This window comes from Acartia tonsa, chromosome 4, assembly GCF_053477335.1.
Source record: "Acartia tonsa isolate MP-2025a chromosome 4, ASM5347733v1, whole genome shotgun sequence".
NCBI lineage: Eukaryota > Metazoa > Arthropoda > Copepoda > Calanoida > Acartiidae > Acartia > Acartia tonsa.
In genome coordinates, this window is record NC_137263.1 from 18,356,004 (window position 1) to 18,369,237 (window position 13,234).

The window sequence follows — 13,234 nt, forward strand, 5'->3', positions numbered from 1 at the left end:
TTCAGAAATTGAGAGCAAATTCGTTGTTATCAAGTCAAAATAAATATCAAGAACGGAATTCAATTTTATTTTATCTTGTGTTTTACTTTTACTTCCTGTGATTTATGAATTGATGTATTATTACTTGGATGTTACACCAGATTTTCATGTTTTTTAACAAATTGAAAGTTGCAGCGGGCTAAGATAAAGATTCCCCATTCCACCCCCTTTACTCCACCCCTCCCCTCCTAGATGAACGAACTCACTAATAAACGAGTCACATGTTGGCAATTGACGACAATTTTTCCCCTGTCATAATATCCAGGTATATTCTACAACTACATCGATTGATTTATGTTATGTGCTTGCAATATACAACTTTTGCAATTTTTATCTCTTCAGATGCCCAAGCATAAGTTTAAAAGTCCGAATGGTGCTGCCAAGAAGAAAAAGTGTGAAAGCGCTTGTACTTTGAATTCTGAACTCATTAATAATATTGATAAGTATAAGGTAAGTTTGTGGCTACGCTCCTTGAAGCCTCTAGGTGCACTAAAGGTGGGGGAAAGTCGATTAGCCTCTGTTGTTGTTGTTTTGGCTGCTCATAGTCAGTTTCCGGTCCGGGTAGTCATCAGTGGGGTGAGGGGGGGGGGGGCGTGGGCTTATGGTGGGGGCTCTGGAGGGGGGCGTTGGAGGGGAGGAAGGCTGGTGAAACTTGGATGGGGGGAGAGGAAGGCAGCTACATGGGTGGGATTTTGCCAGAGGTCCATAGGAGTAAGATTTGTAGGATTATTTGGGCATGAAAAGAGGTGCTGGACTGTTTCTGGGGTAGGATTAACAGGACAGGATGGGCAGTTGGGGGTAAGAGAAGCGTTGATGGAATGGAGGTAGCTTTGGAGTTTAGGACAATAGTTGGATCTTAATTGGGAGAGGATGGTTCTGTAGTGCCTGGGGAGTTGGATTTCGGAGGGGTTGATGTCAGGGGGAGCTTGATTAAGGACAGGATTAGGGGGGTAAGAATTTATGGCTTGGGTGACAGCTGAGGTGTGGAGTCTGGAGATTGTTGATTTGTAGTTTGTGGGAAGGAGGGTGTTGTCGGGGGAAAGAAAAGGTTGGAGAGTAGGAAGGAACATGGATTGAAGGGTGGATTTTTTGGATCTAGGGCCAGGGGGGGTTGTGACGTTGTGAAAGGATGGGTGGGAGGGGCGGAGGGAGGAGGCCAGGTATTGGGAACAAAGAAGGGAAAGGTGGTTCCGTACTGGTAGGATTTTGGTTTCTTGGTGGAGGTGGCTGATGGGAGATTTTTTAGTGGAACCAGTACAGATGCGGAGGGCTTGGTTTTGGAGGACTTGGAGTTTGTCAATGTTGTTTTTGGAGGTGTTAGGGAACCAAACAGGACAGGCATAGGTGGTGATGGGGCGGAGGAGGGTGTTGTAGGTGGTGAGGAGAGTCTCCTTCTGGTGGCCCCATTTGGTGCCAGCCAGACATTTGAGGATTCTAAGGCGGGAGGAAATTTTTGAGGAAATGGTGGAGACATGGGAACTGAAATTGAAAAAGGTGTCAAAGGTAACTCCAAGGATTTTAGGGGTTTTCTCAAGGGGAAGGGTGGAGCCGTTGATTTGGACTTGAGGATGGAGGTTGGATTGGTGCTTGCGGTCAGAAGTGAAGAGGGTGACAGTGGATTTGTTGGGAGCTATGGAGAGGCCGTTGGTGGAGGCCCAGTCAGCGATTGAGGAGAGGTGGGAGTTGATGGATTCAACTGACTGGGGGATGTTAGGGGAGGAGTGGAAGGAGTTAAGGTCATCGGCATAGGAGGAGGTGTGGGCAGGGGGAATGTGGGGGGCATCTGCTATGTAGAAGTTGAAGAGGACTGGGGAGATAACAGAGCCTTGGGGGACGCCAGTGTGGACAATTTTAGGAGAGGCATTGATTAGCCTCTCCATTTTCAATTAAAGTTTATTTTAAGTAAAAAGGCGGGGGGTAATTTTTCTAGTGGGGTCGGCGCTTAACAGAAAAATAGCTGAAAACTATGTCCTTGAGGTATTTTTTCTGATAAGTAGGGCCAAACCGGTCCAGCAATTATGCTCAATAGTACAGGCACCGTTCTTCTTTCTATTTTAGACAAAATAGATATAGTCAAAACTTAAAATAAAGGTTTTTTAATCCTAAATATCGTCTTGTTTTTTTTAGAAAATTTTTGAACAAGAAAAAGAGTCTCAAGACAATTGTGTTAGTGTAAAGTCTTCTCCATTTCCAACTTGTCAGATTTTTAATCTTTTAGACAACAAGTTCCTGGAAGGATTAAAGGTATTTTTCATTCGGACATATATGCAATAAAAGGAGTTATAGATAATGTACTTTTAAAACTTATCACAGTGAGAATAATTTTTCCTTGTATTTTTAATTTTTCTCAAACTTATCATAAACTAATCTTTTATTAGCAAGCTACTCTAAAATTCACTTTGTCCGTCAATCCTTAACGCTGTGGGGGAAATGTGAATTTCTAAGCTGCCCAAGAAAGACAGCTGAAATTTTCATTAAGATAAGATTCCTAAGATATATAATATGTGCATCTAGTCTTTGCATTGTTTTGTCCGTCTGTCTGTTGGTCATACTTCAAATGACATAAACCTAATTTTCTCTTTTTCTTTTCTTTGTAATAATGAAAATCTATAACATACTTTGTCCGTTTGTCCATTCTTGATTTTTTGTGCTTTGTTACTTATGGATGTTGCCATTCTTGTTTTTTAGGCTTAGAAGCCTCCAGCGGAACTTATAATGTTTTCTTTTAAATCTATGTTAAGATCATCTGTTTACCATTAAATATCTGAGAGGCAGCTATTTATAAAACCTGCCCATTATCCAATAGAAGCTACACTATAAAGGAAAACCGTATCGGTTCAGCGGTTAGCGAGGTCCTTAAGTATTAACAGCCAGGGCTTCTGTTACTATTAAAATTCTATAAAAACTAACCAAACTATATTTCTAGGAAGAAATATCTGAGTTGGATCTTGTGGAGAAGGATAATGACCTGTACAGATTCCGTCAGTCTGATGAGCTCAACAGTGTTAATCTGCCATATTTATACGAGCTTAAGCTCACACTTATAGAGAAATTAAAACCATTGATTTCTAAGGTATGATAAAGTTAGTCAGGATTGGGGATCTAAAGGGATGGGACAATTGCCTATAAAATGATTTACATTCCCAATGATGATGCACAAAATTACCCATTCTGTAGAATACAATATATGGTTGATACGTTTGGACTTTCAACTTAACACACCAACCAATCAAAATCAATAAAAGTCCCCCAAAGTTGTTAAACTAATGAATAAGAAAATGTTATTATGAAACTTTGAGAACTAGTGTAAAAAGCAGCCCAATTTCTCCTCCCTCCCTGGTCAGAATTAATGTAGACATCCCGTAAAACCTGGTATTTATAAAGTCTTATTACAGGCATTTATTTTACAAAATATTAGATAGATACCTATTTCTTGCTATTTAAGATTATTTATATAAAAATAATTTAGATGACCGGCATAGAGCTGAATGACAGGCTTGCCCTGTTCCATGCCAAGTACTCCAGAGGAGACTACCTCTTGTGCCATGATGATGAGCTTGAAGGTCGTCGTATTGCATTCATTCTGTACCTGGTTCCAGAAGACTGGGGTCCAGCGGACGGCGGCGGGTTGCAGTTATTCTCAACAGGTAACGGTATTAATTTATTTCATCCCATGAGAAAGAAAAAAAAATTAGAAAAATTGCAAATAACACAAAACTAGTTTAATTAACATTCGATCGAAAGATTAAGTTTGGCTCTTTTTGCAAAAGCAGAATTTTCCTTTCCTATATTTGACCCTACCTTAGATTTTACACCAAAAGTACTATCTACTCTAATAAGTTAACCTAGCAGGCTAGAATAACGATCTCCCCCATCCCCCTCTTTAACCCATTCCCACCCCTATAACTGGATAAACGAACTGACTAATAAATGACAAGTAAAATAGCAATCTAAATTAACGAAAAAAATTCCCTTGTCATAATATCCAAAATATTCTACATCCATTACCAGACCTTATTTATATTAAGATGCTGAGGGTAACCCTTGTAAAGTAGAAGAAACTCTGTTACCAAAAAATAATTGTTTGGCATTCTTTGAAGTTTCTCCTGTTTCCTTCCACCAGGTTGCAGAGGTTCTGTCAGATAAAACTCGTCTTTCACTAGGTAATACAAAACAATTTATCTATAAAATTGAAACTTAAATGAAATTTTATTAGTTTAGTTACTATATAGCCAGCGAATATATGTCCGAGACAGTATTACAATAAATTATTTTATATTCTCCAAAGACGTCCAAGCTATTCATTTTGAACGTCATTGATAATAATCATTTCACAAATGCTCATATTTTTGGCAGATCCTTACAAAATTAAGTTAGATATACTGTTGCTAAAAATTCTATTATATAAAGTAGTTTATATAAAGCTTTTTTTTCTATAAAACTTGAAATTTTAATAACTTCTGAACAGACTAGTTTTCCTTTTTAGATCCTGGGATGGTTTTAGTCTATTTATCTAATAAAGTTAAATTTGCAGCGGGCTTAAAACATAGATACCCCATTTAACCCAATACCCCCCCCCCCCTTCTTACTGGATCAACGAACTGACCAATAAATGAGTTCCTTGTTAGCAATTTAAATTGACGACAATTTTCCCCATTATCATAATATCCATGTATATTTGATATACATTGTTGTTATTATCTAGGTGGTTGGTTCCATGGTACAACAGTACCAAGGTTGGAAAGACCGATGCTTGTTCATAAAGAGGGTAGCTCTTGCATTGATGTAAGGTAGAGAATTAAATATTTTGCCAACAAGGATAATTACGTCTTATAATAGCAAAGCTTTATAAAGCAAAAATATTGGACATGAAGGATTATTGAGAAAAGAGGAATAACGTGCGAAACCGACTTTTAGTAATACACATTTTCTAATCTTATGATTTGTATTAATTTTGAATCTTTTTAAAAATATTATTTTAATTCTCTTTTACAGTGAAGAGTTGTTTATGTCCCTGGTGAATCCTATTTATCTGGATATAAATATACAGTCACAAATACAAGAAAGATTTGAACAGACATCAGAAATAAATCTTCCACAATTTTTATTGCCTGACAAATTTCAATCAATCTGTGATAAATTGAGAAGTTTGGAAGATTGGAAACTTGAGGGCCCTCCTAACAGGTTATTTTAGCAAGCTAAGCTTTTTTAGATTTATACATTTGGGGTCCATTGGTATTTACGTCCACTTTCATCATTAATAAGGGAATTTTAGAATAATCGAATTGATTGCAAAAGTTTACAAACTTACTCATACCCTCCAAAATTCTGTTATTATTAGTCTTTATAGACCCAACTTGTATTTTCAAAACTACCCTTTTGCCAACTTCAGATTAATATCGGTATAAACATTTATTTTTCATGCATTAAACTTTAGGCTTAAAACACACTTTCGATTATTTCTAGATAAGGGCCTTCCTAACAAAGGGGGGGGGGGGGGTTAATGCAGCCATCTCGTAATCAGTGATTAAATGGCACTTAGAATTCGAATTTCGATCAGAAATTTTGCATGAATAATCCTTGGTAGGTCTATTTTCCCTAAATCGAACAAAAAGTTGGAAAAGTAACGGAAAAGGAATCAACTTTTTAAAACATATTTTTGGTTTAATTCATGTTAAATGATAGCAATAACCAATTTTTAAATTTCTAGTACCAACAGATACCGGCTAGAACCATTTGATAAGGTTTTTGAGTGAGAAAAAGTATTATGTGAAAATAGGTTTCGTGACTTTTTTTGCTCTTAAGATAGTAATAAAATGGCAAAACAGCTGAGCCGCCAGCCGTAAGCCGTTACTTTTCTAACTTTTTGTTCGATTTAGGGAAAATGCAAAATTCTGATCGAAATTCGAATTCTAAGTGCCATTTAATCATTGATTACGAGATGGTTGCATTAAAAAAAAACCCTTATACATATTTAAGTAAATTATTGTTATTTAGACGAAAAACCCAGAGCAAATTTAATTTTGAAGATTCAGACGGATGTTTGCGCGAGCTTTATCATTTTATGCAGTCGGATGCATTTTTCCTGATGCTGTCCAACCTGACAGGGTTGCGGCTCCATCCACTAGCTCCACAGGATGACAGTGATGCCAGGTAAGAAAATGGCAATTTCACTAAAAGTGCCTTGGAAGAGTACTGAAACTCCACCCCTATTTCAAATAAGGGGGTGGGTAGTTTTTATGCCGTTATGAAAAAAAGACATACCTATAGTTTTCACTTTTTCCACCAATTGAAGAAAAAAAATTATTGCTTTCTAGTCATTTGTATATGCGTTGGAACAACTAAAACAATGGTCTGCAAAAGTTTGTCTCCGTCTGTAACCACATTTTTACTCTGTCCATGACCACCCATTTTTACTCTGTCCATGACCACCCAATAGATTTATTCTCGTGCCCTATAATACTACTCTTGAATGTGTCAACAAATAAGCCAAGATACAGCCGAGTATCATCGGGGAGATGTAAAATGAACATAAAAAGACTGAAATTTTAAAACAGTTTGAATTTTTCGATTTGAATTATTTTTATTTAGTGACGAGGAATCTTCGGATATTGTCAATTCAAAATGCAAAGGAAGCATTAGAAAATGGGAACAGGTTCAACTTTTTTCTATTTTTTAAAGATTTTTATTATAAACTAAAAGCAGCAACTGAATTATTTCAAACAAAAAATATATCTCGTTAAGATAGCTGGTATGGGGAAATTAAATTGTGTATAATAGAGTAAAACAATTTTTCTTATTATGATAATCCTACAGTTTCGCATATTTTACCGATGATTGTTTTTCAGGGAAACTATACTCTTGTCTGTGATGATGACCTTGGCCAAGCTGAGTTTGCTCTGGATGCTCGGCTCTGCTTCAACGTGCATACCTGGGATGAAAGCATGGGAGGACAAACTGTTTATATTGCAAGGTATAAGATCCAACCTTAAGCTACAGTTCTAAAATCAGCTGTATGTTAAAACCTGTTCCTAGCAGCATGGCAATCTGGTGTCCGTTCAGTATAACCTCTCTATACTTTTTTATTCCTTAATTATATTCAGTAGCGTGTACAGTGTTAAACTAAGAGGGAAGGGGGAAATAACTGAAGAGCACCTGAGCCTCTGATTCCACATTTCAATTTAATAATATAGTAATTTTTAGAAATGAGGATGATGTGTTAATAAAGTGTGAACCAGAAAATAATGCTCTTAATCTTGTTTACAGGTAAACCTTTTCCAGTATGGCTTCGAAACCGATTAATATCCGATGGATTAGAACCGGTTCTTAGCCAAACGGAAAAATCATGCATAGCACCGTATTACAGAGAATTTTTCACGAAAATTAAAATAAAAAACATAAAATTAATACCAGTTTTGTTAGCAGTAGCTTTCGACCCTTCAGGGCTAACAAAACTGGGTTTATTTTTATAATTTTTCATTTAATATCCGCGGAAAGATGCAATAAATAACTATTCTAGATTTTATTAAAGTCTATTGACATTTTACATTGACATCATATTTGAAAGTAGCTTTTTAACAACTTCTTTGTGTTCTTTATATTAATATTTTGATTAATCATGATATTTACGTTTTAAGCATTTTTTGCTTATTCTATAGAAACTTTCTTATTTGCAACTGTTTTTCCTCTCTTAGTTTATGTAGTTCATTCTTCTATTGATTGATTGCAAAAGTAAGGCATGGAAAGAATATTAGTTTTAACTTTATATGAACCTTAATCAATCTTAAATGAAAAAACATTTTTATTTTTTAGGGACAAAGAGAGCTTGAGATTTGTGAAATATGTCAACAATACAATTTCAGCCAACAATGGTCCATTTTATGATATAGATTTTACATATTATGAATAGTCTTTTTTAAATATATAATTTTTTCCTCAGATGTTTTTTTTGTCTAGTTGATTTTTATGAAAATTAGTTTTAACCTTTCCATCAATTGGTTTTTAGTAGCGAATATACTTCATAATCTACTATGTCTGTCCTTATGTCCGATTTTTTCATTTCCATGAAATGGAGTAAAAAAGTTAATTTCCATACGTTCTAATGCAGTCTTTACCTTTCTTTCTGCCATAGTATTAGATTTGTATCTGTGCTAATGAAAAATTGTGTATCTCGGCCATTTTTCATAGACTTTTTATACTTCCTTGAACGAAAGGTCATTTTTTTATATTTTATTCAAGAAAGATTTCCAATTTTATGAAAATTAACTACTTTTCAGTATGAAGCAACCGTATTACCTTTAAAGTTATATAGTTTTTTTTGTCTGTAGCTTAACATTTCGATAACTACTAAACCGATTGAATTCTTTTTTTTTAGAAAAGCTTTAGGTTCCAGGACGGATTTAGGCTATTTTATATGTCTTTTTTTACACGTTAGAACAAAGAGATATTTTACTTCCATTATAAAGCTTATATTATGTATAAAAGTTAAGAAAGGATGTTGAACCTACGTGGATATTATAACAGGGGGGAAATTGTTGCTAACCTGGACATCATATTTATTGGTCAGTTCGTTTGTTTAGTGGTAATGTATGGGGGGTATCGTTCTTTTAGCCAGCTGCAAGTTTAAATTTATTACAAACATAAGATTTTACATGTAACATCCAATTAATAATACATCCATTCAGTTATGTTATATTTAAAATTAAAATCCTTACACCAAAGTCTTTGTGTTCTGCCGCACCAAACCAATTTAAATTCCGCCGCAATACATTATTAACAAAACAACTGACACACACACACACGCATCAAATAAACAACAAAAATATATTTTCAAAAATTGTTAAGTAAAACGTAGAAAAATGAATTGAATTGTTGAAATTTTATGTATTTAGTGAAATTTAAATAAATTATTAGGATATTAGAACTTTAAATTTAGTTTATAAAGACGTTTTGGTATTTTCAAGACCTAGTTTTTTTTATATATAAAGAGCATTTTATTGTGAAATGGTGCCAAATTAATTAATGTAAAATATAATAGAATAAGCTACTTTTATATTAGTTCCTTTACGCTATTTTGATATAAAACATATCTCAAGCGTTTTTTTTAATTAAATAAAGAACCATAATATTTTCCCCAGTGTTCAAATGATACCTATGTAAAATAATTTTTCTTTTATGTAAAATTCTTTTCTATGTGATTTATCCCATCATATACATCTTAAAGGTAGAATTTTTTTGTCAGCAGCTTAAGATTTCGATAAATACTGAACCGATTGAGTTCTCTATTATATGGAAGCTTCATATAGGTTCCTGGATAGTTTTAAGCTTTTTATCTACTTTCCTTACTCCTTCCTATACTTAGCTCCTGTATGCTTGGAGCGCAGCCACAATATACATAGTTTTAAACCTGTTGCTGTAGGAATCTTTACTTGACTTTTGAACTTTCTGGCAATACAACAGTTTCCTTAAAACCCTTTCGGCCTTTAGGAGCGTTCGATCTATATATATATATATAAACTCATATTTTTATCAGCCGTATGTTTAATCTTTTAGAAATTAATTATATGTCCTCGATCATGTATCCTTATCATGTGATATAAAATTGTTATTTTTTTGTCAGAACCTTAATATTTCAATAACTACTTAACTGATATTGATTGTCCCGGAACGGTTTTAGGCTATTTAGTTGTAGATTTAACTAAGCCTTGGGATTGTTAGGGGCTCTTTTTACCCCGGTAAATACAGATCCTTTTGATGCTAAGGGCTAAGACGCTTGATAAGCTTTGTTGTAAGATTTAACTTTGGGTTTTAAAATAAAAATGAATTCTAAATTGAATATTACAGATAAAATTTCAAAATGCAGAGTCCTGCTGGCGATAATTCCGGAGCCCCGCCCACCAAGCGTGCCAAGCCAGAGATGTATGGACCCCCTCAATATAGTGCTCAGTATAGTGCACCACAATACGGAGGGCCTAGTGCCATGGGAGGGGCCAACGGTCACTTCAGCCTGGAACAGTTCCTGAAGCGTGATGATGAAAAGTTGCCACCTAACCACATTATCCGTATCTCTATTACCAACGTGCAATACCCGATAAATGTTGAGACGGTGTACAAGGTGTGCTCCATGGCTGGGGGTGTCAGAAAAATTGTTTGCTTCGAGCGCAACAATATCGCCCAGGCCATGGTAGAATTCGACACCCTGGAATCTGCTGACAAGGCACGCACATCACTGCACGGTTGTGATGTTTATGATAACTGTTGCACAATGAAAGTTGAATACAGTAAAATGGACGCATTGTCGGTGAAAGAGAACGGTCCTCTCAGCTGGGACTTTACAGACAAGAACAGCGAACCAATAGACCGCAGACCTGTTATTTTAAACAGACCCGGAGGGGCTATGTCAAGTATGGGTGGTAGCAACAGAGGAGGAAATATGTATGGCTCCAATGGAGGTGGATTTAGCATGGAAAACATGGGTACCACCAACCCAATGATGGGCTCAACCGGTAACGGTGCAACCAATATGATGAACATGATGAGTGGTGGGGCAGATCGTACTAGTATGGGACATCATGGACATCATGATATGATGCCGGGTGCGGTCGACCAAAGCTATGGCGAGGACCGAACCAGTGTTCTCATGGCGTATGGTCTAGATTCAGAAAAATGGGATCCGTCACTTGTGTTTAATCTTGTTTGTCAGTATGGAAATGTTAACAAGATTTTCTTTATGAAGAACAAGGATGGCACTGCTATGGTAGAGATGGGTGACCCTATAGCCGCCGATAATGTTCACCGCTTCGTCGGAGAAATCGCCGTGTTCAACAACAAAGTTCGCTTCAGTCACTCCAAGAAGCACAAACGTCTTGATGTTATGCCTCTAGAGTATGAGCTGCCCAACGGTTCATCTTCCATAAAAAGTTATATGCACGAGAAACATCTGAACAGATTTCTTCGCCACGACATGGCCAGAAAGAACAGACTTCTAAGACCAACCAAGGTTCTCCATTTCTACAACGTTGAACGTGTTCCCGACGAGGAACTTAACGCCGGATTTCAATTGCGCGAAGCACCGTTCCCCATCAATATCAAGTGGATGGAACCAAAGGAGAATACTCGGTCCACTGGTGTGTCTGGCCTGCTGTACTTTGAGACTGTGGAGGACGCCACGGATGCACTGGTCCTCATGAACCATGCTCAGGTGGGGGAGAGGAACATGAAGTTGGTCTTTTCACCTGCCAAATATTAAATAAGGTAAGCTATTTTTTTTTCTACTTTGACATTTTAATTTCATTTTATTAACAGCGGTGATCCAGTGAAAAAAGATCATGGAGAAATACATGATGAATTAATCTTTCTCCTGATATGTATTAGTCACAAATTGAAGAATTTGATACATTACCTAATTTAAAAAAAAAATTTGCACCTGGTTGACATTAAAAAAAAAATATTTTGTTTATTTAATCGTGAAATAAATGCCTAATGTGTTTCCAAAAGAAACGTTCATATTTTCACAAGAAAGGTAAGAATTTTAGTCCTATCTGTTAGATTATCTTACCCCACCAATCTAACGGCAGCTTTTTTCTACATATTTTACCTCGCGGCTAATTTGGTAAGATAAGGTAATGATAATATATGTAGGTAAACAGAATTTTTATCTAATAATCAAAAATATTTTTAATCTTGCATCTAATTTCTTTTTGGTTTAGGTATCTGTGCAACCTATCTATATCTCGTTTTGCTAAGACGAGAGTCCCCGACCATACCTCTATCTTTACACCTGTTGTCTGTATCTGATGCTATCCTATGATCTGGCCCAAACTCTGCTTGTAACTAGCAGCAGACTCCTGTCTCCTCAATTGACACAGATTATGCACTATCTGTACTGTTCTCAATCTCAAAACTTACACCTACAAAATGTTGCTGCTGCTACTCAGAACTATCTAGAAAACTTATCTAACCACCCAGAATCCAACTGCACCTGCTAAAATCTGCCATCATATTCCTACTTCGCTCATCTGAATTTCTGTTAAAAATTACATCATAAGTATGCTTGATCAAAGCATTTTTGATCTGTATATTCTATGACAAATATTTGAGATCTAACTCTTTCTTCCATCTATTGAAATAAATATTTTTGGATTGTTATTACCTATTCAATTAATGTTCTTAATACCTATGAAAAACAAATCTTTTTCTACTATCTTCAATCTAAAAAAGACCACCTTTTCTCTGTCTCAAATATCTTAAAATATCATCTATCTGTATTTATACAATAAAGATCATTAGTGTTTCCAATTCATAGATTTTAGCTAGGTACCTAGTTTTTTTTTATAATTTTGAAACTGACTGATATTATTTATTCAATTGTAATTATGTATATGTTAGCGAGGATCTGTACGACAAATTGCGCAACTAGTTGCAATTTTCTATGTAAATATCTTAAGTTATTTGAAATTAATGAATTCCTGTTCTATCTAATACGACCATCTTCCTTACTAACTATGGTTTTAATATGTACTATTTTAAAACTACATTTTTTTTTTAAATATTTGTAATTATTTTATTCATACATTAGGGTGGGTTCATATCGGAATTAGACAAAGCGGGGATATGCAACAGATAAAATTAACCTTAAAAACATTTCTGACCGAAAAAGAATTTTAAAAAATTGAGTTTTAGAACACGACCACTTAAAAATATAATTCATTACTTATTAGTATGCAAAGACGACATTCAAAAATTTTTTTGAATCAGAACTATGGCTTCATGGTGCTCCCTGGAAAGGCCTTGAGGAGCTAAATCAGGAACTTTTGTCCGTTTCAAAATATCTCGTTCCTAGCCTTAGAAATTACTAAAAAACCAAAAATTGTTAAGGTTTATTGAAAATTGTCCAATTTGTAGAGGTTTTTTAGATATTCTCAGGCTAGGAACGAGATTTTTTGAAACGGACAATAGTTCCTGACTCTGCTCCTCAATGCATTTCCATGGAGCACCATGAAGCCATAGTTCTGATTCAATAAATTTTTGACTCCCATTTACAAATAGCTATACAATTTAATGTCTGGTCGTCAGCGGTTTTAAGACTTAGGATAAATTTTAAATCATCCAGAGGTGTATTATATCTATATAAATTGAGTGTAGATCCCCGCTTTGGCCTCAGAAAAAAAATGTCCAAAATCGACCCACCCTATCA

The 13,234-nt window shown here is 35.5% G+C and overlaps 2 protein-coding genes across 2 annotated transcripts; both read left to right on the plus strand.

The window, feature by feature from the left end:
* Positions 1–5: 5 nt before the first annotated feature.
* On the plus strand, positions 6–7,977 carry sud1 (Prolyl 3-hydroxylase sud1). The gene is made up of 12 exons (XM_080159312.1): positions 6–489; positions 2,167–2,283; positions 2,966–3,112; positions 3,509–3,686; positions 4,068–4,202; positions 4,745–4,829; positions 5,035–5,223; positions 6,037–6,192; positions 6,631–6,694; positions 6,888–7,012; positions 7,243–7,305; positions 7,852–7,977. Exons 1-12 carry the CDS (start codon positions 334–336, stop codon positions 7,946–7,948), a joined length of 1,512 nt encoding a protein of 503 aa, XP_080015438.1. The 5' UTR covers positions 6–333; the 3' UTR covers positions 7,949–7,977.
* Positions 7,978–9,844: 1,867 nt separating this feature from the next.
* LOC145318005 (heterogeneous nuclear ribonucleoprotein L-like) lies at positions 9,845–12,621 on the plus strand. The gene is made up of 2 exons (XM_080159315.1): positions 9,845–11,292; positions 11,748–12,621. The coding sequence occupies exon 1, from the start codon at positions 9,896–9,898 to the stop codon at positions 11,285–11,287; it is 1,392 nt and encodes a 463-aa protein (XP_080015441.1). The 5' UTR covers positions 9,845–9,895; the 3' UTR covers positions 11,288–11,292; positions 11,748–12,621.
* The last annotated feature ends 613 nt before the right edge of the window (positions 12,622–13,234 follow it).